The sequence below is a fragment of the Aulonocara stuartgranti genome, assembly GCF_965226115.1.
Source record: "Aulonocara stuartgranti genome assembly, chromosome: 18".
Lineage (NCBI taxonomy): Eukaryota > Metazoa > Chordata > Actinopteri > Cichliformes > Cichlidae > Aulonocara > Aulonocara stuartgranti.
This window is the reverse complement of record NC_138954.1, coordinates 3,335,632-3,360,318: the sequence shown is the minus strand read 5'-3', so window position 1 is coordinate 3,360,318 and position 24,687 is coordinate 3,335,632. Positions and strand designations below refer to the sequence as shown.

General features: G+C 43.4%; 1 protein-coding gene across 3 annotated transcripts in view; it reads left to right on the top strand.

The window, feature by feature from the left end:
• The window catches only part of efr3a (EFR3 homolog A), a 93,349-nt gene that overhangs the window by 32,694 nt on the left and 35,968 nt on the right, over window positions 1–24,687 (top strand). For all 3 annotated transcript variants that reach the window (XM_082514300.1, XM_082514302.1, XM_082514301.1), the window contains exons 5-7: window positions 1,656–1,777; window positions 8,605–8,754; window positions 24,042–24,182. In XM_082514300.1, coding sequence (XP_082370426.1) covers window positions 1,656–1,777; window positions 8,605–8,754; window positions 24,042–24,182 — 413 coding nt within the window. The remainder of the gene's footprint in view (window positions 1–1,655; window positions 1,778–8,604; window positions 8,755–24,041; window positions 24,183–24,687) is intronic.

The following is a 24,687-nucleotide window of genomic DNA, read 5'->3' as shown; positions in this document are numbered from 1 at the left end:
TGAGGTTACAGGAAATTGAATGCTATCAGGAAGTACAACACCTGTAAACTGCTTCAGGCGCACGATACATGAAAATGAGTCAGCCCTGTTATTACAGGTTATCATCACTTATAATCAGAGCCGCTGCCAAAGGGAATACACGCTAATAATTAGTTTAAGCTTCAGTATTCCACTTCCTGGCTTGAGTCGGCAAACATTCAGCCTCCTCCCACTCAGACTGTCAAGCTGACACTCCAGCAGGTTCACCAGTGAACTCTCAGCCCAGGCAATACATCGTCCCGATGACTAAATGTCAGACTTATGCACTAATGAATTAAAGACCCTAAAATCAGACGAGAGGCATCTCAAAACAGCACATATTCAACAAAACGTGGAGCATTTTTAATGCCACAAAGGACTTCAGACTCCTTTCTGTGAAGTTTGAGCTTGTCTGAGAGTTCTGTCATGGTTTTACAACAATGCAGTGTGCATAGTGTGTGGATATTAGAGAGTATACCCAAACTAAAGCCCTTCAGGATGTCTTTGTGTGACGTGCAAATTCAAGTTGTGACCAAAGCTTCTCCTTCTACCTCCTAAACACGACTGTAATTGGTCTGTAAGTGCCTACAGCTTGAATTTGCTCTTCTGCAGCAGCACAGCAGTACAGTACCATAATCTGCTGAGGGGAAGCCACTCTCCTGTGCGCCAGCTGCCGGCATAGCTCCTTCCATCTGAGCCATTACCCCCAGGAGAGGTTAGGTACAAAATGGGAGGAAATTACCGGTAGAACGGAGTGGTTTTTGCCACTGACGCTGAACTGTGCTGACGCAATTTGTCGTAGTGGACAATGACAGGTTGGTGAGAGAGGCTCCTCGAGCGCAGCCGACTGAGCCGGGAGGAGGAGGCCTCTCTGGAGGACACTCGAGGCTCGTTTGGAGGGAGAAGATTACAGGCTGGGCCGGGTGGGGGAGGTGGTTCTAATAGTTATTGTCATTGTCACACTGGCTCCAAAATTAATTAGTGTGCAGGAATGTGACGGTGCTTTGGCTCACAGGAAATGCTCTGACATGTTATCAGTGTTGTGATCGAGGGATTTTTTTTTTTCTTTGTATCTGTTGTTGAGGTGAAAGGTCAAACATTTATCAGCTTCCCATATGCAGGACTTCAGGTTCCTGCATAAATGGACAATATATAAAACATGGCTGTCCTGCATTGGTTAGCAAAGCCTGTACCTGAGTGTTTTTACGGTTGACAGGTTGGTGTTTTGAAACTGGATTAGATGGGCGTGGACTCATCAGCTGACGTGTGATTGGCTGATAATCTGTTAGACAAAAATTTATTTAATGTTGTTTAAAGTAAGAAACAACAGCTCGAGACTGTGAATTAATCAGGAAGTACTTACTGAGGTCACAGGGCCATTTCCCCCACAGAGTTATTTAATTGTCTTTTTGCAAGCAGAGGAGGCTTCACTTTACAGGCCTGGAAGCTTTTTGAGAATATTTTTTTACTCTAATGTGGACACCTCGAGGAGTGCACCATTCACTAATTCTAATTATTATTATTTATTAATAGTACAGTTACTACTTTTCAGAATTTCACAGAGCCTGTGTTCACTGTGTTCACACAGAAAATTCAGGCTGATGAATGTTTGCTGATTCTTCCTCTGCTCTCTGCAGTTCGTGAAGTTTGCCAACATCGAGGAGGACACACCTTCCTACCATCGCCGCTACGATTTCTTTGTCTCTCAGTTCAGCGCCATGTGCCACTCTACTCACGAAGACCAAGAGACCAGAACCAGGTACAGTCCAAACTCACATTTCAAACAGACCCTCTAATGACAAGTATACTATATTTATATTTCAGGGTTTTTTCATCTTGAAAAACCTGAATAAATTAATATTAATTAATTTAATAATAATTAATTTTTTAAGCATTAAACTACACAAAATGCTGGATTAAGCAACAATATACAGGTTAAAACTTCTATATGGAAACAAACTGAAATCTCTTTTAGAAAAATTGTCACAAGGTTCAGTGAACATTTCAAAAAGTAGAGTTTTCTCATGGTTCAGGATTTACCCACAAAAACTGACTGCTACACAATATCAGGACATCCTCTAACTTTTTAGCAGGTTTTAATTTTGTTTGTCCTCATGATTTTGTTTTTATCTTCCTTTTAGTTTTATATCTTATGTGAAGTACTTTGTACTTTTTTCTGTGATAATATGTTTTAGCTCTTTCTTTTTGACAGTGATAATGGGCTGGTTTAACTTTTCTGACCCTCTGCCATCAGCTTTTAGATTTATTTCATCTTCCCTTCACAGCATTGTTCGTGGAGTCCCACAGGGTTCAATTTTGGGCCTCCAGTTGTTCTTCAAAAACATGCATGCATTAGAAAAAATGGTTTAACTACTACAACTATAACAAATGTGATATAAAATTCCTTGTTTTCACCATGCATGGTGTGTGTGTTCATGTTTTAAGCTCTAATGGAGCCCAAAGGTTTGAGGAATTGCAGTTTTTTGCTTCCCGTGACTTCATTTTTCAACCCTGGAGGTTTCTCCTGGTTACTCCAAGTCATCAGGAAATGTTAATGACCCAGATTTATGTTTAACCAGATATTATTATAAGAACTTGTCAAAAAAGACGACCAGAGGACTCGAGTAAGGCTGCTGTTTATACCAAGAAGAACAAACACATTCATTATGTCACGTTCTTTCTCTTTATTCTCACATCACATTTTAAAGACTTCCACAATAGTGCTGGGCGATATGACGATATATATCGTGTGGACGATAGAAAAGTGTCTATCGTGCCATTTGTCTTCTATCGTTTCTAACCTAACTTTATAAATTATTACATAAAATATATAATTAACCCTTTACAACCGGTCGGAGCAGGCGCACTCCGTTTTACCTAACTGTTTTTAAATCCCCGTAGAACTGGAACCACGTAAGCTAGCGCAATATTTTTTTTATGCATGTGAAACCATTGGAGTTGTACTTACATCTAATGCCATTAGCTTTCCCTAGGTCACGGTTTCCTTCCACATATAGCTTTGCAAAAATTGCAAGAAGTGCAAGAAGCACTTAAAGCAACAAAAAGATAATATTCCAGAAACACACTTTGCCGATGTTCAATAACACTTCCTACGTTGGCATATACGCCAGCGTGAACTATCGCATGTCCGCCATTACCTGCCCGAAACCGGAAGTGACGTCATTTTCGCGAAAGGGCCTTATAAGCCTATGTTGTTTTTTTGGTTTTTTTTTAAAGTCATGTTTGACTTGGAAATGGTTTGTTTTGATGCATTATAATATTTTCATTTTTCCTGTAGTATATAAAAATTAGTGTATCTCAAAAATAAAACTATGAAGACACTCAAAATAAATTTCTCGTGGTTGGAAATTATTTTGTGCAACCTTTTTTACAGTTTTGACGGATAAACCTCTTAAATTTTTCTTACTAGAAATATATGTAAAAAACCCAAAATGTTTTTCAATTTTTTTGTAGTTTATTGCACTACAATTGTTTGCAATTTATGTAGTTACTATGGACTTAATGCATACATATATTAAAATTTGGGCTATAACAGTTGTATTGATATATGGAAACTTGAAATGCTCCCACAAATGGCACTACAGCATGTAAAAACATAAAGATAAGCTCTAGCGGACTTGGTTCTATGGTAGGTCTTAATAAAGGGTTAAATAGCCTGTGGCAAATATATTAGTGTTGTCTTCTCACTATACATGCTCTTAACTTTATGCAAGAGAAAATAAAGTATAAAAAAATGATATTTTTCGCAAAGAAACTCCGTCTTGTGGTTTGCTAGCTGGTCAGAATCAGAATCAGAATCAGAATGGGTTTATTGCCAGATGTTGAGGTTTACAACATTAGGAAATTGCTGCGGTGCTTCAGTGCAGACAATAAGAATTAAAGTGCTATGTAGAAAGAAAGAAAGATATGTGCATGAGATATACATGAGATATATACATGAGAATAAGAATTATGAGTGCTACGTAGAAAGATATATACATGAGTGCAGGTGGTGATCAGTGCCAGACATGAAATGATGCAGTGACACAGCGTAGGGTCATGTGTTAGTGGCGGGGACAGTCATGTGGTTATTGTTCATGTGTCCAACAGCAGAGGGGAAGAAACTGTTCTTGTGGCGAGAGGTTCTGGTGCGAATGGACCGGAGCCTCCTGCCTGAGGGGAGCAGGTCAAACAGACTGTGTCCAGGGTGAGAAGGGTCAGCTGAGATCCGGGCTGCACGCCGCAGTGTCCTGGAGGTGTACAGGTCCTGCAGAGATGGGAGTCTGCAGCCAATCACCTTCTCAGCAGAGCGCACAACACGCTGCAGTCTCTGTTTGTCCCTGATAGTGGCTCCAGCGTACCACACGGTGATGGAGGAGGTGAGGATGGACTCGATGATTGCGGTGTAGAATTGCATCATCGTCCGTGTTGGCAGGTTGAATTTCTTCAGCTGCCTCAGGAAGTACATCCTCTGCTGGGCTTTCTTGATGACGGAGGTGATGGTGGGCTCCCACTTCAGGTCCTGGGTGATGGTGGTACCCAGGAAGCGGAATGAGTCCACAGAGGTGATGGGGGTGTCAGTCAGGATGATGGGGGGGAGTGGGGCTGTGTGCTTCCTGAAGTCCACAATAATCTCCACTGTCTTCTGGGCATTCAGCACCAGGTTGTTGTGGCTGCACCAAGACACCAGACGTTCAACCTCCCTCCTGTAGGCAGACTCATCCCCGTCAGAGATGAGCCCAATGACGGTGGTGTCATCTGCGAACTTGATTAGCTTGACAGACTGGTGCTGCTGTACGTGCACCCAGATTTGCGACATGCTTTACGGTAACTCAAAACAAAGACTGCACCCTCGGCACTTGCTGTTTACAGACTGCGTACTTTCTAGATGACCACAGGTCAGGTGGTATATTGTGATATAAAATAATTCATATCGTGATAAATATTTTTTCCATATCGCCCAGCACTACTCCACAACTCAACTGTTGTTTGTTGCACTCAGGAGAGGCTGAATAATCCTAAATTTAAAATATAACCATTGATTCTCAATCAAAGTTATAATTTTACTCCCCTGGAGCAGTCTGAGTTAGTGATTGGTTTCCTTTTTGTGTTCAGGCCGATTCACTCGAAGCTGCTTTTTTGGACCAAATTAAAATCTGGAAGCAGCGAGCTTTACTTCTAAAATCTGGGCTTCATGCCGCAACATCATTTTGGAGTATTATGAAGACATGTCATGGTGCTCCTCCACCGCTGAAAATTTCATGAACGACCTCTTTCAAGCCAGCGAGGAAACATGCTTCAGCCAAAAGAGGGGCGGAAATAAAATCCCCACCAGGGCCGCCCTCACCCCCACTAGAATCCAGTGAATAAAGAATTAGAAATACGTCTGACTGATTTAGATTTTCGGGCCTTCTTCTGAGAGGGCGGGGCTTGGTAACACCACCACAGGAAAGCATTGCTCCACCGGCCAGGTTGAAATATAAGGATCTGAAATGATGATGATGGAATGATGTGTTGGGAAGGCTCTGCATAAATGAGGCTACAGAGAAAGGAGCGTACCTGCCTGCATTGCTTCCAGCATCAGGAGCTCATTCTTCCCTCCACAGCAACAACTTCACTCACAGTAATGAGAGAATACAGCAGGATACTGATTTGTCCCGTTTGGCTTTTAGCCGTCTTTAATCTTTATCGTGGATTTAATATTCTTTTATCTTTCAGAAACGTTTTTATTGTGTAATAAAGCAGAAATCACAGGGATGTTTATGAGGCCTTTAAATGAGTAATATTTTATGGCAGCATCACTAAAAACAACAAAAATAACTTTGCTTGAACCTGACAGGTGGTAGTCTGACAGTTTATTCCTCAGATTATATCTCGACACCTAAAGCTCCCTCAGTTATTTGCTGGTGAAGGTGTTATGTAGGAAACATTAGCAGTTTTATTAGGTGATGATTTGTTGAAACAAAGATGCAGCACCGAGAGGAAAATGGCTGGTTGAGAGTAATCACTCACAGTCAGCAGTCTTTCGAGACGAGAGAAGAATATATAATGTTGCAAGCCCACAGGATTTGGAGCTGAGGAGAATAATAAACAGTCAAGCAAGCCGCGTGCAGTTCAGAAATATAAAGTCTTAAAAGAAACAAGCAGGAGCTGCAAGTAGGGAGAAAAAAGTCAACGCCGATCCACAGACTGTATATAAAAGACAGATGTAGTCCACGTGATGTTGCTCTGTGTTTTACGACGTCTCGCTGTGAAGCCTCAAGCTGAGTCTTTTTGTGCCTTTGAAAAGGGGATCTGACAAGTAAGGCTTACGTAAGCTTACGATGTAGCTAATGCAAAAACTTAAAGCTGCACTCTTTCCAATGACTCTAATAAAAATACTGCAGTGCAGATTCAGGCCGACACCTTCCAAACTAGCAAGGTGTAAAGACTTTGATGGACCACAAAACATAAAAGAATATAAATACAATAAACGCAAACAAAAAGAAAAACATTTCTGATTAAAACATGAAAGAACTCTACTCCACCAACCTAAGAAACGAAGCTAATTTCTTAGTTTCAGGTTGAGGGAAGGATTACATCCGTTTTCAGACGCTATCCGGGTCCAGGTCATGTGGGCAGCAGTCTTGCCTGAGATGCCCAGCATTGGAAATGCCTGAAACACCTCAGCTACGAGGTGTCCAGGAGGCGTCCTGGTTAGATGCTCAGTCTCAGGAGCTCTACTCTGAGTTCTTCCTGAATGACAGAGCTCCTCAGCCCCGTCTTTAAGGGAGAGCGCAGGCACCCTTGTGAGGAAGTCCTTTTCCATCACTTGTATGTTCGATCTCACTACACAGAGCTCATTGTTCATTGGTGAGGATAGGAATGTCATACCATGAATTGGGGGCTTGTCCGGGATCTGAACCCGGGACCTCTCACACCCCTAGCTAGAATCACTTTACCACAATAGAAGGTAAAACATCCACATTACTCTCTCCATCAGTGTCCCGCTGTGTCCTCGCCTCATTCATGAACACGACGCAGAGATTTACATTTTAAAAAGAGGCAGACGTCAGGCACTCGCATTTTTACTGTGAAACTGAGAAACTGTCTGCTTGCGATCTTTATTGTAAGTAGGGTAAAAAATAACTGGTTTGGCAGCGGCGGTGAGGTTGTGACACCACACAGCACGTTAGAAGATGCTTTCCCCGCCGGGGCGCTCGCCCTCTGCATTAAAACAATACCTGGAGACTTCTGTCTCATTCACTGTGAAGATAACTTCCCTCCTCCAGAGTTTCTGAAATCTCACTGCAGCAGCTGAGACCTCTCCGAGCGACGAGGTGTCTGCACGTATTCGTGCATAAAAAGCCTCTTTTATCTCCATTTGTATGTATGAGGGTGTGTGCGTGCTGCAGGTTGGTTGAGGGTGGGTGGTGCGGTGAGAGCCAGGGGATGCTGGGATTGTTTTTGAGTGCGCTCTATACCTCGCCGCCACCGCTGAGCTATAAACGGTTTGATTTCTGACGCTGCTTCTTTTTTTTTTTCCTCAGTGTTTTATTATTCCACTCAGCAGTGTCGGCTGTAGGTGGAGAGGAATTCCCAAATAGGATTTCTGTGGCAGTGATTAGATTAGCTCTCAGGCGAGGTCATCAGTGCTGTTCTTTGTGTTATTGCTCATGGAGTTATCCGTGTCCAAAAACGAAATAGTAAAAGGTGAAGTCGGCCTCACTTTGCTCCTGAACATTTCTGCTGTGCAGGCTGCTGAACCTCTTCTCAGGCGGAAAATTAGATTAAATCAAAGGTTTGGATGTTTTTCCTCTGAAGTGAGATAAGATTTGGAATTTGAGGGAAGAACTTGGAAGGTTAGTCTTTAGTAGTGAGTTATTTGAGAGACGTTTTCAGATTAAAAGCACCGTGATGTTGTCTGGTAGCTGTTTGTCCATGACCAGGTAAAACTGACTTCACTGGGGACACTGATGCTGGTGTTCCAGCAGTTTCCAGGTTACGTTAGCCTTAAGCCTTTTTAGTTCCTGGGTTGTTCCTGAACATCCTAACCAAATTCCTCTCACCTGAGGGTGACAGTTTGCCCACATCTGGAAGCAGACCCAAAGTGGTGACATATGTGAATATTTATGTGCGGTCATTTAAATGGATGGCCTTTTAATCCTCAGTTATTCAGAAATATCTCCCAGAGACCCTCCCAGTCTGTGTAAATCTACAAGGAGTTCCTCAGATTTTCCCGTTGTTCACAGTGTTGGTCAGTCCAGTGAGTGCTGTCGAATCTTGTTTATGCTGCAAAGAGAAACTAGCACCTGTAGTCGATCATGAACACTAACGGGAAGCTAATAGGCCTTGGCCTTTTCAAGTTAAAAGATATAATTTCAGTACCACTTATAAAAAGCTGTGTATATATTTGACCCTGTGTGGGTTCGAGAAAATGAATTAAGTTGTGCACCCAGATTTGTTTTCATAGTCTTTAATGGTTTGTGCTGTTAAAATCCCAAAATGACCATGACATTCATGCCTGTGATGAGTGATGTAAACTTCTGTCCACAGCTGGATGTGTGCCTTGTTCTTCCTCTGAGTCTCTCTAATCTCTGCCGTCAGGATCCGTGTGGCCGGGATCAAAGGTCTGCAGGGCGTGGTGAGGAAGACGGTGAACGACGAGCTGCAGGCCATCATCTGGGAGCCGCAGCACATGGACAAACTGATCCCATCCATGCTGTTCAACATGCAGGACAGTGAAGACCTGGACAGGTACGACACACGCCAAAGCTGCCACGCGCTCGCCTCAAACCGAAATCTCCCTGCCGTGCGTTGTTTTCCCGTGACTCATTATTCTCTGCCCTGAATATGGAACTGGAGCGATGGCAGTCTCTCAGGCAAATGTTTGATTTTCTGAAGTGAGAGCTGTTCTCTTTCAGAGGTGACCTTTTTTTAATGGGCCACACAGTAATGCACAAAAACTGCCAATAAATTATACATGCTGAGCTGCTGCTTTTCTCTCCAGGCAATCAGCAAAGTAAACTAGTTTTCCTGCAGCATCAAACTTTTCTGCACACGCGGCAATGAGTGTTATTGTTGTGCGGCCAGCTCTCATATCCCACAATTCAGCTGTCACCTTCACCAAAAAGTCTCCAATCAGACAGGATCTGCAAATCATGGGGAATGATTGAGGCCTCAGAGGTTTGAAGGCGCAGTGCGTCATAGCTGCAGGGCTCTCTCTTAATGATAGGGTGAGACGTTTGGGAAGGACTCGCAATAGAGCCGACACTCCTGCAGTGGAAGAAGCAAGATGAGGTGGTTCGGGCATCCACCTCCTGGGTGGGTGTTCCAGGAGGAGGCCCTGGGTTAGACCCAGTTAGGCTGTCCACTGTTAACTGAGAGGTTGAAGGATAATCAGGGCTTTTTTACTGCTTTGAATAAAGCACAGGTTCAAAACTTTGGCACAAGCTTGCAGACAAATAAATGCAGTGATCAGGAGCAGTTTGTTCCAGCTCAGCAGTCGCCAATCTAACAAAAACCTTCTTATCTGGAAAGGATGATGCATTCCTTAATTACATCTAAACTGGACGACTTCACTCCTGTGTTTGCAGCCTTGCACTGTTACAGAATCCAGTTTAAAGCGGCGCCGTTTGTGTTTAAAGCCGGTCTCTCACCTGCATGTGTGGTAGATACGGCGTGTCCACATATTCCCTCAATATCATTAAGGTCTGAATGTCCGTCAGTCGTCATCATCTTTGCTGTTGCCCCGCCTCTCTGGAATGACCTAAACAACCTCAGACGAACAACCTCAGCGACTGTTTCCAAATCTAAGCGTTTGGAAGCGGCTGATTTCTGTGAAGGTGTGTACCGTCAGTTTTTTAGGAACAGGTTTATTCTGTTTTAGTGTAGCGCACTTTGGTTTTAAACGTTCTGTAGAAATCAAGTTTGCTTACTTGGCTCTCTCGACTGGGAATGCCCACGTGCCCCCACGGGTGAGCTGGGAAGAAAGGAGGCCTGTGTATCTCTGATGAGGATGCTGCCCATGACCCTGCAGACAAGTCATTAGCTTTAAACTGGACTAAAAGTGGTGTTAAATGGTAAATGGACTGATTCTTATATAGCGCTTTTCTAGTGTTAGACTTCAGCTCTAGACTAATCCACAGGATTTCTGATAGGTCTGGTTGCTTATCATTCAGTCGCCATCTTTTCCTCGTACATGTGTGCTTGAGGTGTTGATCCACCTCATCCTCTGTTCACATCCTGCTGCTGTCTGCTGTGATCCTCGGGATGATTTTAAGCTGTCAAATCCACTCCGAGAAACAGCTGGACAACAACATTCGACAACACAGACTCCATCAAACCCGGCCAACACATGAAGCATGTCGTAGCCATGTCAGGATTAAAGCGGCAGCGTCACCGTTTTTTACACGAGCTGTATCTGACACTATGCTTCCTGCTTTCTTTAGAGTTTAGAGAGGCTCATATTGAATCGGAGGGACAAACTGGTTTACGCCACAATTTTTGTTTCTCTAAGAAAACCGACGATACAGCTGTTTTTCATCTGCAAAGTGGGAGGAGCTAATTCAGGCTCTCCTGTTTGCAGCATTAGAGACTCCTGTAGAAAATTATCGTGTGACTCTGGAGCTGATACAAGCAACAGAGATTCAGACTCCAGATTCAATAATCAGTTGATAATTTTTGGTTCTGTGATATTTAAGATTCTGCCGCTTTCACACTGAGTGTTAATATTTATGCTTCATAGCAGTTTAACACAGCTCATTGTTCTGTCCGCGATACAGAGAATTTAATCATAAAATAAAATAAAAACAGCTAAAATATTAAATGATCTTCTCTCAGATTGGATTAACTAGACTCAAAGTATTTGTCTCACGGCTGCAGAACTGATCCTTAGTGTCACATTGTTATTGCTGCTGTTTGTAGTCCAAGTTAACAGGTGTCATCATCTGTCAACATCTGCCTTGTTGGTGTTAATGAAGCTTTCAAAGAAACTCTAGTCGGACTTATCTTTAATCAAATGAGTCTGTCTCCAGGTTAAAGCACGTCTCTGTAAAAGTAAAGTTTTTTCTGTTATTAATAATTTAACTGAAAAAAACTGACAAAAAAACTGTCAAAATAAAGGAAATATAACAAAACCCAGAAAATGTTCACCAAACAAAAGACTAAATAAAAAATAAATAAAAAACTAAATCACCAAAAACCCCACCCTCCTCTCCACAGAGCAGGAGCACGACACACACCCCGGAAACAAAGGAGCGCTCTGGTAGGCCACACCCACACAGAGTCAACGTCACAGCAGCACAGAAACCTCACAGCTGTTGCAAGGTCTGTGTTTCCCAGTAATGTTGGACCTGTTGAATAAAGTTAGTTGATGATTAATTCAATTCAGTTTTATTTACACAGCGCCAAATCACAACAACAGTCGCCTCAAGGTGCTTTATACTGTAAGGTAGAGCCTACAATAATACATGCAGAGAAAAACCCAACAAACCCCCTGTGAGCAAGCAGGCGACTGTGGAAAGGAAAAACTCCCTTCTAACAGGAAGAATCAGGGAGGGGCGGGGCCATCTGCTGCGACCGGTTGAGGAGAGAGAAGGAAGACAGGATACAGACATGCTGTGGAAGAGAGACAGAGATTAATAACAAGTGTGATTCAGTGCACAGAGGTCTAATTATTAATTATATTTTCATGCCGATATTACATCCACACTCGATAGACTCCACAGCGCCCCTGGTGGCTGATAATTTTCAGAGTAGGTGTTTGAAAAAAGACTCGACTGTGTGTGACTTTCAGGTGTAATTTCAGCAGGAGACACAAAACCACCAATCATGCAGCATTAAGAAAGACAGTGTAGAGAAGCTGAAAACATGATTTATGACCTCAGTCGGTCTATTGTTGAGTTCCAGATCAGTTTTTGTACAATTCACCACCTATAATCGAACATTTTTGGCAGAACTGTCTTTTGTGGCGTGCACATGAAGATGAAAGGGCAAAATCCTGACCGTGCTTTTAATTATAACCAGCGACATTAAAACCAGTTACCAGCTCTCAGGTGTATTTGTGCCAAAAATTCACCTGAAGCTCATTAATCAGCTGAAGAATCCAAAGACGGAATAAAAAAAGACGTGTCCTTCGTTACAAAGTGACAGGCAGAGAAAAAATACTTGAGTTAGTAAATGGAGCAGCGAGGGCAGGTTTTTATGAAAGGAAACAAATCTGTGCCTGCGTGTCACCTCATAACTCCATTTTCCCTCCAGCTTTTATTCCTTCCTAAACATTTCTCTTATCGTATCCGAGCAGAGTCCTGGGACAGAGCAAGATTTATTGCTTTCACAGTCTTTCATTCCTGCTCTCCTCCTCAATGTATTGTTGGGTAAACGTGGAAGAGTAGCGACTCTGAACCCTCACACGAGGAGTTTGGGAAGCGGTTTTGCTTTTGCAGAAACGGTTAGCTGATGAGGTGTGTGTGCAGGTTTTATAGATCATCGTCATTAGAGGCGTAATTTGATTTGGTATTTAGTGGGAAAGGAAGCCTTCTCATCATGTTGTAATGCAAACGATACGCTGTCGTCATCTTCTGGGGCCTCATGAGTGTCGGATGGGGGCGTGCAGCACAATTTGTGTTGGATCTCAGATTGCGTTAGATTTCGGCCTTCAGTGATGTGTGAAAACTGTAATTACTCGGTTTCATATGTTGAAGGTAGGCGTGGGCAATATAACCTTAAAATTATATCAGCATGACATCATTGCATCGTTTATTCATTTAATAATGGTTTTGTAAATCATGCAAAAATATACCCAGGGTTAATATGGATGGTGTGTTATGGCGCAGTCCTAGTTGCAGGACTCCGGCTGGACTCTATCGGAGAGCCTTCATGTACTGGAAAGGTCCCGTCCGGCCATGAGCTGGGAGTGAACGCACAAGCATGAGTGCTGACAACGACGTCGACCGCTTACGTAGGTTACATCATCGCTCTACAGAGATTCAGCGCAGAAGTCTAAATCAGGCCTGAGAGTTTTTTCCACCACGCATGAACCAGTGTGACAAAGAAAGGGCTAACAAGACCCAGAGCTCCCAGTTCATGCTGTTCTCAGTACTTTAGAGTAGAGAACCCCAACGATCAAATGATCCCCGTGAAGAAGCACGTGGCAACTTCGGGGAGGAAGAACTCCCTTTTAATAGGAACACACCTCATTCAGAACAAGAGGATTTATTCAGTTTGACAGGAACTTGGACATGATAAGATTAACGTTGTAATACCAACCCAAAATATGACCGCTGGTCACGCTGAGCAACCGAAGGATCTTGGCTTGTGTTTACTTGGTTGGTGCGTTTTCTTCTTCCTGCTTTCTAACAAACTCTGCCGGTTTTCTGTGTTTCTCGCTCTTCTTTGGACCTTTGACGTCTTTAATTCTGCCCGCAGCACGTGGAGAGTCAGAATCCAAAGTAAATCCTGCTGTTGGATCTGCCGTAAATCACTCAGGATCATCAGGTTGGCCGACGGAATACAAACCTTCACCTGAACTCGAGCGGAGGAATTACCGCCTCCCACACACCTCAAACCTCATTTTATTCACTCAGCCCACAAATCCAGGCTTGTATCCAGGTGAAGGAGGAAATCCCGATGTCGTGCTGAGGAGCTTAGTTCTGCTCCTCATCCCCGGGCTGGGAGTGATGCTGTGCCTGCACTGCAAAGATCAACATGACCGAGCACAAAGCTTAATTCTGGTGTCTTTGTCTCGTTCGAATTCCTTACCAATCTTCTCCTCTGTCTTTGAGACAGTTATTGATTTAAAAAAGAAAAGATGTCTGAAATGTACAATAATAGTGCGTCAAATATCTTTTCTTGTTTTGAACTAGTGCTTTGATCATTTGCAGACATTTTCTGTCACATATTTAATAAGAAAATTAACCCAGAACTGAAGTAGTTAAATTAAGCAGATGATGGTATCTCTTTACTCTCCTCGCTTTTCCTCCTCAGCCTCTCATTTTTATCACCTTCTCTCCTGATTTCACCACCTGAGCTCTGTTCTGTAGAAACCTCTCCTTTCTCATTTGTGTGGTTTCCATGTGAACAAAATGCTATTTTTGGACCTGCTTTTTGCCTCCCTTTGACTCTTTTTTTTTTCCTCCTTCTCTCGCCTGTTTTTTCTTTTCCTACCTAAAGCCCCACAAGAAGCTCGCTCCCTCCCTTCCAACACATGTGGAGGAATGAGAGCGCTGTGGCTGTTCGGACAGGTTGGTGTTCCTGTCACCCACAGGTGTGGTGGGAGGTTACTTCCAAGCATTTAAAGCAGGATACCCAGGGGTCATTCAAGTTCAACTGCATGTGAACACGTATCTAACCAAAATTGAGGATCAGAATGAAGAAGAAAGAAGATTTAAGTGACTTTGAACATGGCACGGACGTTTGTCTGACTGTTTCAGTACCTGATGATCTGCTGGGACTTTCCTCACAACAACCTCTAAAGTTTACAGGGAATGGTTTGAAAAACAGGAAATCGCCAGTGAACACGTCTGCGAAGGTTCTCAGTCATCCAGGTCATCGTAGTCTGAGATCCCTTCCCAGACGCCTTAACGCCCACTCACATCCTGGGCCATCTGATCTCAGGAATTCGCATGATAAGGTGGGGCCAGGTTTCACAATGAACTCACCCGAAACTCTGGCTGATTGGGACCCACACCCAGTTTCACACCTTGGCTCAGGCGATTAGAGGATCATCAGGGGGTCCTTTTGTCCCTCTGTGGGGGGAAACTCCCACTAGGTTTATATCTGGGACTCTCCACCATTTGACCCTAGAACTGAAGAAGCTTCTCGGATGAGAGGTGAAACGTCTTCAAGTAACTTAAAGAAGTCCAGACGCTTTTCTTTGCAAGCTCCTTTGACCACCAGTGAGCACGTTACGCTTTTAAGATTTTAAAGTTTAGCTTTAATTAATTATGCTGATCTTGAGATGAACGTCTTCTGTTGAAGGAACGAGCTTTGCTGGACCACCGTGAAACACGGGTCTCTCTATTTAACTGTCAGGCACTCTTTGTTTCTCGTGTTTAATCTCGTGTTTATTTCCTGCTCCTAACAGTCCAATCACCAAATCTTATCTTCACCATTTAAATGGAAATGCACCTTCCCATTTTCCTGGGATAATTGTTCTGCATATCTTCCTTCCCCGCTGTCCTGGGGGGGAAACATCTCTGCAGTAATGGCAGCGTTCGAGTCGTTTCTGCGACTTAATGAGCAGAAACCCCGAGCCGGATCTGAGGCTGGAAGTGTGCTCTTTGAAGGAGGCGAGGTAGGATGTGTGAGGTTAAACATGAAGGACACGTAGTTAAATATTTAAGTCTGACTCTTGCCTTTAATCTGTCCTTTTTGGCGTAGATTGACTGAACCGCGAGTCTAAAGTTATGAAATCATGAACTCCAGCCACACTCGAGTCACGTTACATTTTTCCTGACATACAGGAAAGAATAGCACTGCCTAAAGAGGTTTTACCTTTCTCCAAAGAAACATCACTATAGTGATAAAAATGCTTTTTAACCTGTTTTTTTTAATCAGTTTTAATTAATTCAAGCTAAAAAATAAATAAATAATAAAATTAAAATCATAAATAAACTAGCACAGTTTTTTTTTTTTTACTTGACCATATGCAGAGGAGTCAGTTTGGTAAAGTTGGGGTGGCTGTAGCTCAGGTGGCAGAGCAGGTCAGCCACTAATCAGAAGGTCGGTGGTTCGATCCCAGGCTGCATCCTGGCTGCATGCCAAATATCCTTGGGCAAGATACTAACCCCGTGTTTGCCTACTGGTGGTGGTCAGAGGGCCCAGTGGCGCCAGTGTCCGGCAGCCTCGCCTCTGTCAGTGCGCCCCAGGGCAGCTGTGGCTACAATGTAGCTTGCTATCGCCAGTGTGTGAATGTGTGTGTGAATGGGTGAATGACTGAATGTAGTGTAAAGCGCTTTGGGGTCCTATGGACTAGAAAAGCGCTATACAAATGCAGGCCATTTACCATTTAAAGTTTGGAAGAATTTAAATCTCTTGAGTTTTTTAATCTCTGAGCCGTTTTACTTGGATTACATGCAGCGGAGTTTTATTCATATAGCACCGTTTCACAGCAACAGTTCGATGCACTTTTATATCGTGAAGTAAAAACCCTGCGATGTTAGAGAGAAAACTCGTGATCTGTCCTATTCCCAGTGGATACTTAGCATCAGCAGATACTTAAAGCTAAGGTGTCAGCATCTTACTGGAGCAGGCTTCATCTTTGAATTTTGGTTAATGTTGTCCCCCTTCCTGATGTAACTGTTCTTAGCTGCTGTAATTACACATCACTGCTGAGGGAATATTCATGTCAGGCTCTAGACCAACTGACGAGCCTTCGTCTTGTAGCTGCCGTCCACTAGAAGACTCTGAAAGTCTTATAAAACACTGAAGTCTGGTGCATCCTCACATCTGTGTCAGAAGCCAGGTTGGGAATTATTTGGGTATTACTAAAAATGGGGAATTTTATTTAATACCTTGAATTGAAACTCTGAACTTCACCACAGAGGATTTTAAATCGGACACAAAACTACAAAAAATGTCCTCGTGCACAAACTTGTGGATCCAACTAAAGGTTTTTAGCTACGGACTGTGAGGGTTTGTAAACAGTGGGGATTTCCCATCATGCTCTTCTTCAACATTTACGTGGTGAGAAACAGTTGAACGCTGTAGCTGTGCTGATATTTGTGCTGAAGAAGATGATGGTGGCGCAGAAAGTGAACATGAGGCTAACAGCAGTCATGTGTTTCAATGTCACTGTTTGCATGACCCAATCAAAAACTGTACAACAATACACGTTTAATATTATCGCAATATCAAGTCTAGAAAAAGGCCTCACACAGCTTTGACCTAACGCCAAGCGATCGAGAAGATGAGCTGGCCTTCAAATCCAAACTGTTATTTTTCTATGACTCTGACATGGTCTCACTCACTTATTCCCCCCACTGCTAAAATAGTTGATCCAGTATCTGCAGTATCTTCTCAATGAACCTTTGACAGGAAAAGCAGAATTCTTGCCAATCCATCTTCCATGGCTGGAAGATAAATCTCAGTAAAACCCGACCCTTTTCTGGGCGGGTGTTAAAATCCATGTGTAACCAATACCCGCATAAATATGAGGCACACGTCTGCAGAGATGTAGGAATGCGACACATTTAGTTTTAGAAGCTGTTCAGTCAAATCTCTTTTTTTCTCTTGGAGCTTTTATTGTTTCGACTTGATCTCTTGGCAGGTCTTGTATACCTTCTAAAGGCCTGTAATGCCCTATGAAGCTTCCCCAAACTTCGAAGAATAAGTAAAATGCTAACGTTCGTCTGTACAAACTGACGGTTCAGCATCGAGTAGAAGGAAGCTTCTCTCACAAGGCAGTTAGCAGTTATTTGAGGAGTTTACTGGTGACAGTTTAGCTAAAAAGAGCTGGAGAAACGAAGAGCGGGTGGTCCGCTGAGGATAGTATCACCTCCCTGCAGGGTAATCATTAGTCATCTGTAATCAGGCACCTTATCGTGTTGCTTTGTTCATGCGAATGCAATCACACGCAGCTCCATGCAATCACAGGATGCATAGCTTAGCTGGAAACATGTGATGTGCATTTTATTTTTTCCGATAAACCAGTTTTCTTCAGCTTCTCTCGTCGGTCTGCCTGTTTCACAAAATCTGGGAGGTCAAGTGGAGGAAAAGGCTGCCTGGACTCATCAAAAATCTCTCCCTGGGGAGTTCAGACTTGTTTCTCCATGGATTGAAACATCTTCCAGTGGCAGGTGAACATTTGTTCTGCACTTTTCTGCCCATTCGGATGCTGACCTCCCTCCTTGGAGCAGCTCAGCATCACTGCGGTCCAGCAGCATCCTGTCAAACTAAATGTCTTTCTGCAGGTTTGGGGTTTGTCGGTTTAATAGTGTGACTCAGAGCTCACCACTGAAACACAGTTTGACTCTCGCCTCTGAGGGAATCGCTGTTGTGCTTGTTTGTTTGGTTTTTTTTCTTTCTTCTGATAATTTTGTCCCCGAACTCGGGCTCGGCAGCATGTTGTCGGCTTTCTAATCGAACCTCTGGAGGCTGCTGGGAAGCAGCGGTCAAGGGCGTTGGATACTCTTAATTGCGTCTTGGGGAAGGCGGACGTGCCCGGCGTGCAGAAACCAGAGAGGAAGGCGAACAAAGCCTCCTCCTGCGTCACGATTAACTGCCTGCCTGTGTTGCTCATCAGCGCACACACCTACATACAAACACGCAAACACACTCTCTCTGCCACCTTGGAAACGACTTTGACCTCTAACTTGTCTTAACTGCCTTAATCTTTGTAATCACACCACCGTCGTTTCTTTAGAGCACACTTCTTGATTAAATGCACGCACACAACAGAGGCTTCAACAGTACAGGATTGTGTAGTCTATAAATACATCCATTCTGGCATTTCACAGTTACTGACAACTGTGGATCTGAACACAACGTACGAATGGAACCAGAACTTTTTTCCTGATAAAAGTGTTAGACGGTCATAACTTTGTCATTTTGACATGTAACTTGAAAACTTTCTTAAACTTCCTTAACATTCAGTTCAGGAAGTGACCGCTGAGGGTTAAGAGGACAGGGAGTGAAGAGAGGAGTGGTCAGTGCATCAAGGAGGCTTTCCTTAGAATATTCACATTTAGCTAACCCAGCTGAAATCCAGTAAAGACAAACACATTGATCTTAACGATGTGCTGGTTGCTTCACAGATTCATCTGCTGCATTGAGTAACCTGCAAACATCAAAAGCTTGCAGTAGCTGCTGGTTTGCACATTAAACATAAGCTCAGAAATGAAAAGTAAACCAGGATTAAGGAACATTTTTGCATCATTCACATAAACTCTGTGTCTCATCTCATAGACCCTGATTTGCCTCACCTGCTGTCTTTTTCTTACTCCTACTGTTTGGTACAATAGTAGAACAGTAGGAGTAAGAAAATGATTATTGGTCTATTTTAATATTTTTGTTTGGCCCCCACTCTGTTGGAGGTACAGCTCTGTTAAACCACTCCAGTATCTGTTTCAAATTAAAAGGCCTATAGCGTTTTAGTGGACAGAAAATATTTATTTCTCAACCGGACTTTTATTGTGAAATCTGCAGAAAACTCCAGGTTTTTCAGCTGATTTCACAGTAAAAGTCCTGTTAAGAAACACACAGCATAAGAATATCTACAGCTGACAAAGCAAAGTCTTAAGTTTAATTTTAGTAAGCAGGTTTCTGTCTCCTGAACCCAAACTGGGAGCTGTTTCCACGGAGGCGGGGCCTGAAAGCTGAAGGCTCTGCCTCCCATTCTACTTTTAGAAGCTTGTGGGAAGACAGGAGGACATTACTCTCAATGTTGTTGGTGCATTTCAGGAGGACGCTGCTAATTAAGTTACACAATTACAGGGTGAATTCGCGTTTATTATTATATTTACAAAATACCACAATTCTTGTCTTGGTCGTATAGTTTTATTTTGTTGTATTTATCCGCCACACATTAACTGGTCCGTGAAAATATTGTCTGGCACAAAAAAGGTCTGGCCCGCTGCTCTAAGATATGATGGGGCCTCATTAGTCTAGATCTGAATGAAGAAAGCCAAGAGAAGCCAAAATGGGAGAAATGTGGTCTCTCTTTCTAGTCCCAGTTGAGTTTTTGGATTGACTGAAGCTCTTTATTATTTCCATGTTTAACCCCCGAAACGCCACCATTTAAAAAAAAAAAATAAATAAATAAATAATGCGAGTAAACTTTTTTTTTTTTTAGACTGTAGGACATCAAACACGAACTTTTCACGTGTGCTGTAAATCCTTTCAGACTTTTCTTTTCCCGTGGAGGCTTGAAATTGAGTTTCTATCTGACCGTTTTTTTTTGTTCTGGAATGTTTTAACAATTTTTTTCCTAAAGTGAGCAATCATGTGGCTGTAGCTCAGGTGGCTGACCTGCTCTGCCACCTGAGCTACAGCCACATGATTGCTCACTTTAGGAAAAAAATTGTTAAAACATTCCAGAACAAAAAAAACTAATCAGAAGGTCGGTGGTTCGATCCCAGGCTGCATCCTAGCTGCATGCCAAATATCCTTGGGCAAGATACTAACCCCATGTTTGCCTACTGGTGGTGGTCAGAGGGCCCGGTGGCGCCTTTGTCCGGCAGCCTCGCCTCTGTCAGTGCGCCCCAGGGCAGCTGTGGCTACAATGTAGCTGCCATCACCAGTGTGTGAATGTGTGTGTGAATGGGTGAATGACTGAATGTAGTGTGAAGCGCTTTGGGGTCCTATGGACTAGAAAAGCGCTATACAAATGCAGGCCATTTACCATTTACCATCATCAGGAAAAGTCTGGCTTCAGCAAAGTTTCTTCTATTTCATTAAATAACAACAGCCCACCTCCTATAACATCAGAGATTTTCATTTTTGCCTCATTTCCCTGCTTCTAACGAGCAATAAGCATTTAATTTCCCCTGAACCGCCCGTGTGGGCTGTCAGTAATTGCATTGTTTCCCTCCTGAGAGCTGGCTGCCTACAGTCCATCTGTGACCAGGCTTATTGCTTGGGAAATGATTTACTATTGCATTATTTTATCAATATAACACATAATATGAGGCTCTCCTGGTCTCCGGCCAGGACTGTGGATTCCTGGCAGCTCTGCAGGAAAACTCCAACCAACAAGACGGCAGAAGAAACTAATTGGCAGCATCTTTCCTCCATCAACATGAAGCATTTGGAGTTTGTTGCTTAAAATAGGCCCGGGTTGTGGCTTTGTGAATAATAACTTTGTTCTCTCAGAAACGACGCAGGATTATTCTGCATTTATTAAAGTGCTGCAACACCTCTTTGGAAGGAGGTCCAGATGCAGCAAACAGCGTTCGAGATGATTACCGTGACCTTCCCCAGTCATCGTAGTTACTAAATATTCAATATAGAAATCTTCAGAAAGTTCATTCATGGTGTCTTAAAATCCTGTCCTCTTATAAAGCGATTCATTCGTCTTGCAGACGAAGCCAATCCCAGACTTCGGACCTTTGCGGTCCAGTTTGAAATGTCAAAAATCTTCCGTGACCCACCCAAACCCTGAACTCGGATCATCACATAAGCAGAAAGTTTCGTTTTTGATCATTTGATTCCCAAACAACAGCTTTAAAATCCAGTTTAAATTCGATTTTCATCCACCTCGTGCTGAGATGAGACGAGTTCAGGACCAAAAACAGGTCCAACGATGATAACTGGAACAATGACAGGGCATTAATAAAGTGCGTAGCTGTGTTTCAGTAGTTCAGTTTCTTTTTAAAATGTTAATATTTTATGATTGTTTTAAACTACATTAGACAATCTGAGACTACAGGCCCTCAAACTACACAGGTATTATTATTGTTGGGTTTGTCTTTATAAAGAAAGCGCCTGTATTCTTTATAAATGCAGGCGCTGTCTATACAAACACATTTAATCTCAAACCAAATCAATTTTATATCCACAGTCTCATTTTGTGAGTGTCAACATGGTTTCAATGAACTACATCAAATTTCCCCCCATCTCTAAGAGCTTCCAGGGCCTGTAAATATTCACAGCATGAAGGACTTTTTGTACAATAACTTTATCACATTTAACAAAGTCCCCGCTGACTCTCAGGAGGTCAGGAGGAGGCACTCTGGCGTCCGCACGCATCACTACAACAACACGATTGCTTCCTGTTTGTGTTCTTGAGGCCGGTTTATTGGAGCACAGGTGCAGGACAACCGCCATCCTCAGGCTTTCCCAATTTTTAGGGTGTCCTAAAAATCTGAATGATAAAATAGGTATGAAGAAGAAAATAGAAATATAAAAAATGGTCAACATCCATGTTGACCTTACGTGGCTCATGTACGTCACTGACAGCCCTCTGCAGCATCTTCAGCTCCCTGCAGCGGTGCTGTCTCGGACAGCTTGCACACCTCAGATTTCACACCTCGCCCAACGAGCTTGAGCTTCAAATAAGTTGAACTTTAACCCTGTTGTCAGCTGACATTTCACAACAGGTCCAGTCTCATTACAGAGAAGAGAGCCCACGGGCGTGAGAGGACTCGCTTCTCATTGGCTGCGAGGTGATGTTTGTAAATTACAAAACAGGAATCCTCCACATTACTTATCTGCCTCTCTTCCTGCTCTTCCACATCTCGGTCCTGCTTTCGACGTCATCGTCTGACAGCTCATTAGGATTACTTTTTATTATTTTCTGATATCAGAATTCGCTCTGCTGCAGCTGCGGCGCTAAACATTTCTTGGTGGGCTTACTGTCACCTCTGCAGAGCCACACTCCGAAATCTTCCGCTCATTATTATTTACTCATTCTGCTGGGCTGCGGCTCCTGCTCCTCAGACTGTTTTCTGTTTCTGCAGGTGACAGTGATCCACCAAAGTCTGTCAGGATTTGAGTTTTGGCTCAAAAGGCAGCTCAGTTATTAAAGCAGCTCTGCATTCATGCCTGCAGAAAGCAGCTTTATTTATTATGACAAAGGTATGACTTCTACAAATGTATGTGTGAGTGAAAAAGGTTTATTTCAAGCAACAAATGGGTTTATTGGGCATGAACAAAGGTCTACAAGCTTGTTAAAATGTGTTATTAACCCTGAAGTGGAAAGTCTGTATGTTTAAGTGTCTCCAACACCTTTATTTTGTCCTTTAAGTGGTCAGACTCTTTCTGCAAACCTTGAATGTCTTCAGTTGTTTTCTGCTCCTTGCACAGCTTTCTATTGTAAGGTAAAGCGCCTACGATTATAGAAAGAAAACCCCATATTAGCACGCTCTTGGCGAAAGTGGGAAGGAAAAACCTCTGGCGGATCCAGGATCAGGGAGAGGTGGCCATCCGCTGCAACCGGTTGGGGTGGAGGGAGGACACGGGACAAAAGAGCTCCAGAGGTTGATTGCAGGCAGACCTGCCTCTTTTCAGCTGCTCTGGAAAGCCAGCAGAGAGACATCATCTCTGCAGAATGAGGTCTCATAGATGGGCGTCTCATCCTTGTCAGATGCTGAATAACCCAGACTGCATCCTTTTGATGTGGCGTAGCGGCAGCTCTGCTCTGAGCTCCTCAGCCTGTCTCTGAGGCTGAGCCCACGCACTCTTCTGCTGCTTGCATCTTCGATCTCATTCCTTAGGTCACTACCCAAACTCGTGACTGTGGCTGCGGCTACCTGACCAGTAAATCAAAAGCCACTGCTTCCTGCTCAGCTCTTATTCTTTGCTTGTGAGTATCTACAACGCGTGGGATAGAAGGGCATGGCTGCTGTTGGCCGTTTCTATAACTCTGTGTTTCTTCTCTGTTTACAGTTGTTTCATCTTTATCTGGTTACTGTTGATTTTATTACAGTTTTCCCCTCGAGAGTAACACAGTAATCCTCAGCCTTTGAAGGTTTGCACTGTTGGTTTGCGATAGCTGACCCATCGGACAGGCAGCCGTCCTGAACGCTCAGTCATTCAGTCAGAAGCCTCGATGATTCATCAGTGAGCCAATCAAAGTCATTATTTCAGTCCTGACTTCTTCTCTCTTTTCTGATGTCGCAGTGAAGGAAGGCCTGTTAAAATCTCTGCCTGGCACAGACTTTGCAGTGTTTCTGTTTCCTCTGTCTGTGCGCACGCACACACACACACACACACACACACACACACACACCCCTCTGGTTGAGGCAGGTCGATACCCTCATTGATTTCTCCTTTTTTCCCAGCTGCTCTGATTGATTCTTTTCAGATCTTTTCTCCTGTTATTCTGTACTTGTTCTTTCCTCCTGGCTTCCTTCCTTCCTTCCTTCCTTCCTTATGGCCTGAAAGCTTCTTGCGTCGTTCCTCCTGTACAGATTTTTGTGTTCAATGTGATAAATTGATTCTTGGTTGTTGTTCAGTCATTTAAACATTAAGTAAATAATTTGCTTTCTTGTTTTCAGTCCAGCTTGTTTAAGGTGTTTGTTTCTCGTGAACGGTCACCGCAGGGGGGTATTTTTAATTTTTCTTTCTAAGCATCCTCTCTGTTGTTGTTTTGGTCTCTCTGGCAGGGCGGGACACCCCAACACGCCATCGGGGGCGGGTCAGGATGGCGAGGAGAACCCGTCAGCGCTGGCTGAGAACTGCTTCAGAGAGCTGCTGGGCCGAGCGGCGTACGGCAACATGAACAACGCTGTGCGACCCGTGCTGGTGTGAGTACCTGAAGTATCGTACACTCGCTCCTTGAGGATTCAGACTTACTGTGATAAGCTCCCCATAAGTGTTCCAGATGTCTCCCCCGGTTTATCATCGGGCGCACGGTGGATCCACGAGTGTTTCAGAAACGGAGCATTTAAGTCTGCCGGTAGTCTTTTATTTTGAAAATTGACTGGCTTCTCCCTGCTGACTTCCTGCCTCCTCATCTTTTCTGTGAAGCTTGAAGATGTGCTATTGAAACGTGTGTGTGTGTGTGTGTGTGTGTGTGTGTGTGTGTGTGTGTGTGTGTGTGTGTGTGTGTGTGTGTGTGTGTGTATATTCCCGGGGTTAGAACACAGATCTGATTCCCAGTTTAAAGGACTGAGATATTGTTACCAGCCTTTTTTCAGTATATGCAGTGTTTGATCCAGAGTTTGAGCAGCCGTGCTGAATCCATGCGGCACTGCGGCTGTTATTGATTGAAAAAATAATAACAGCATCTCTGTGTTTGCTCCACATCGC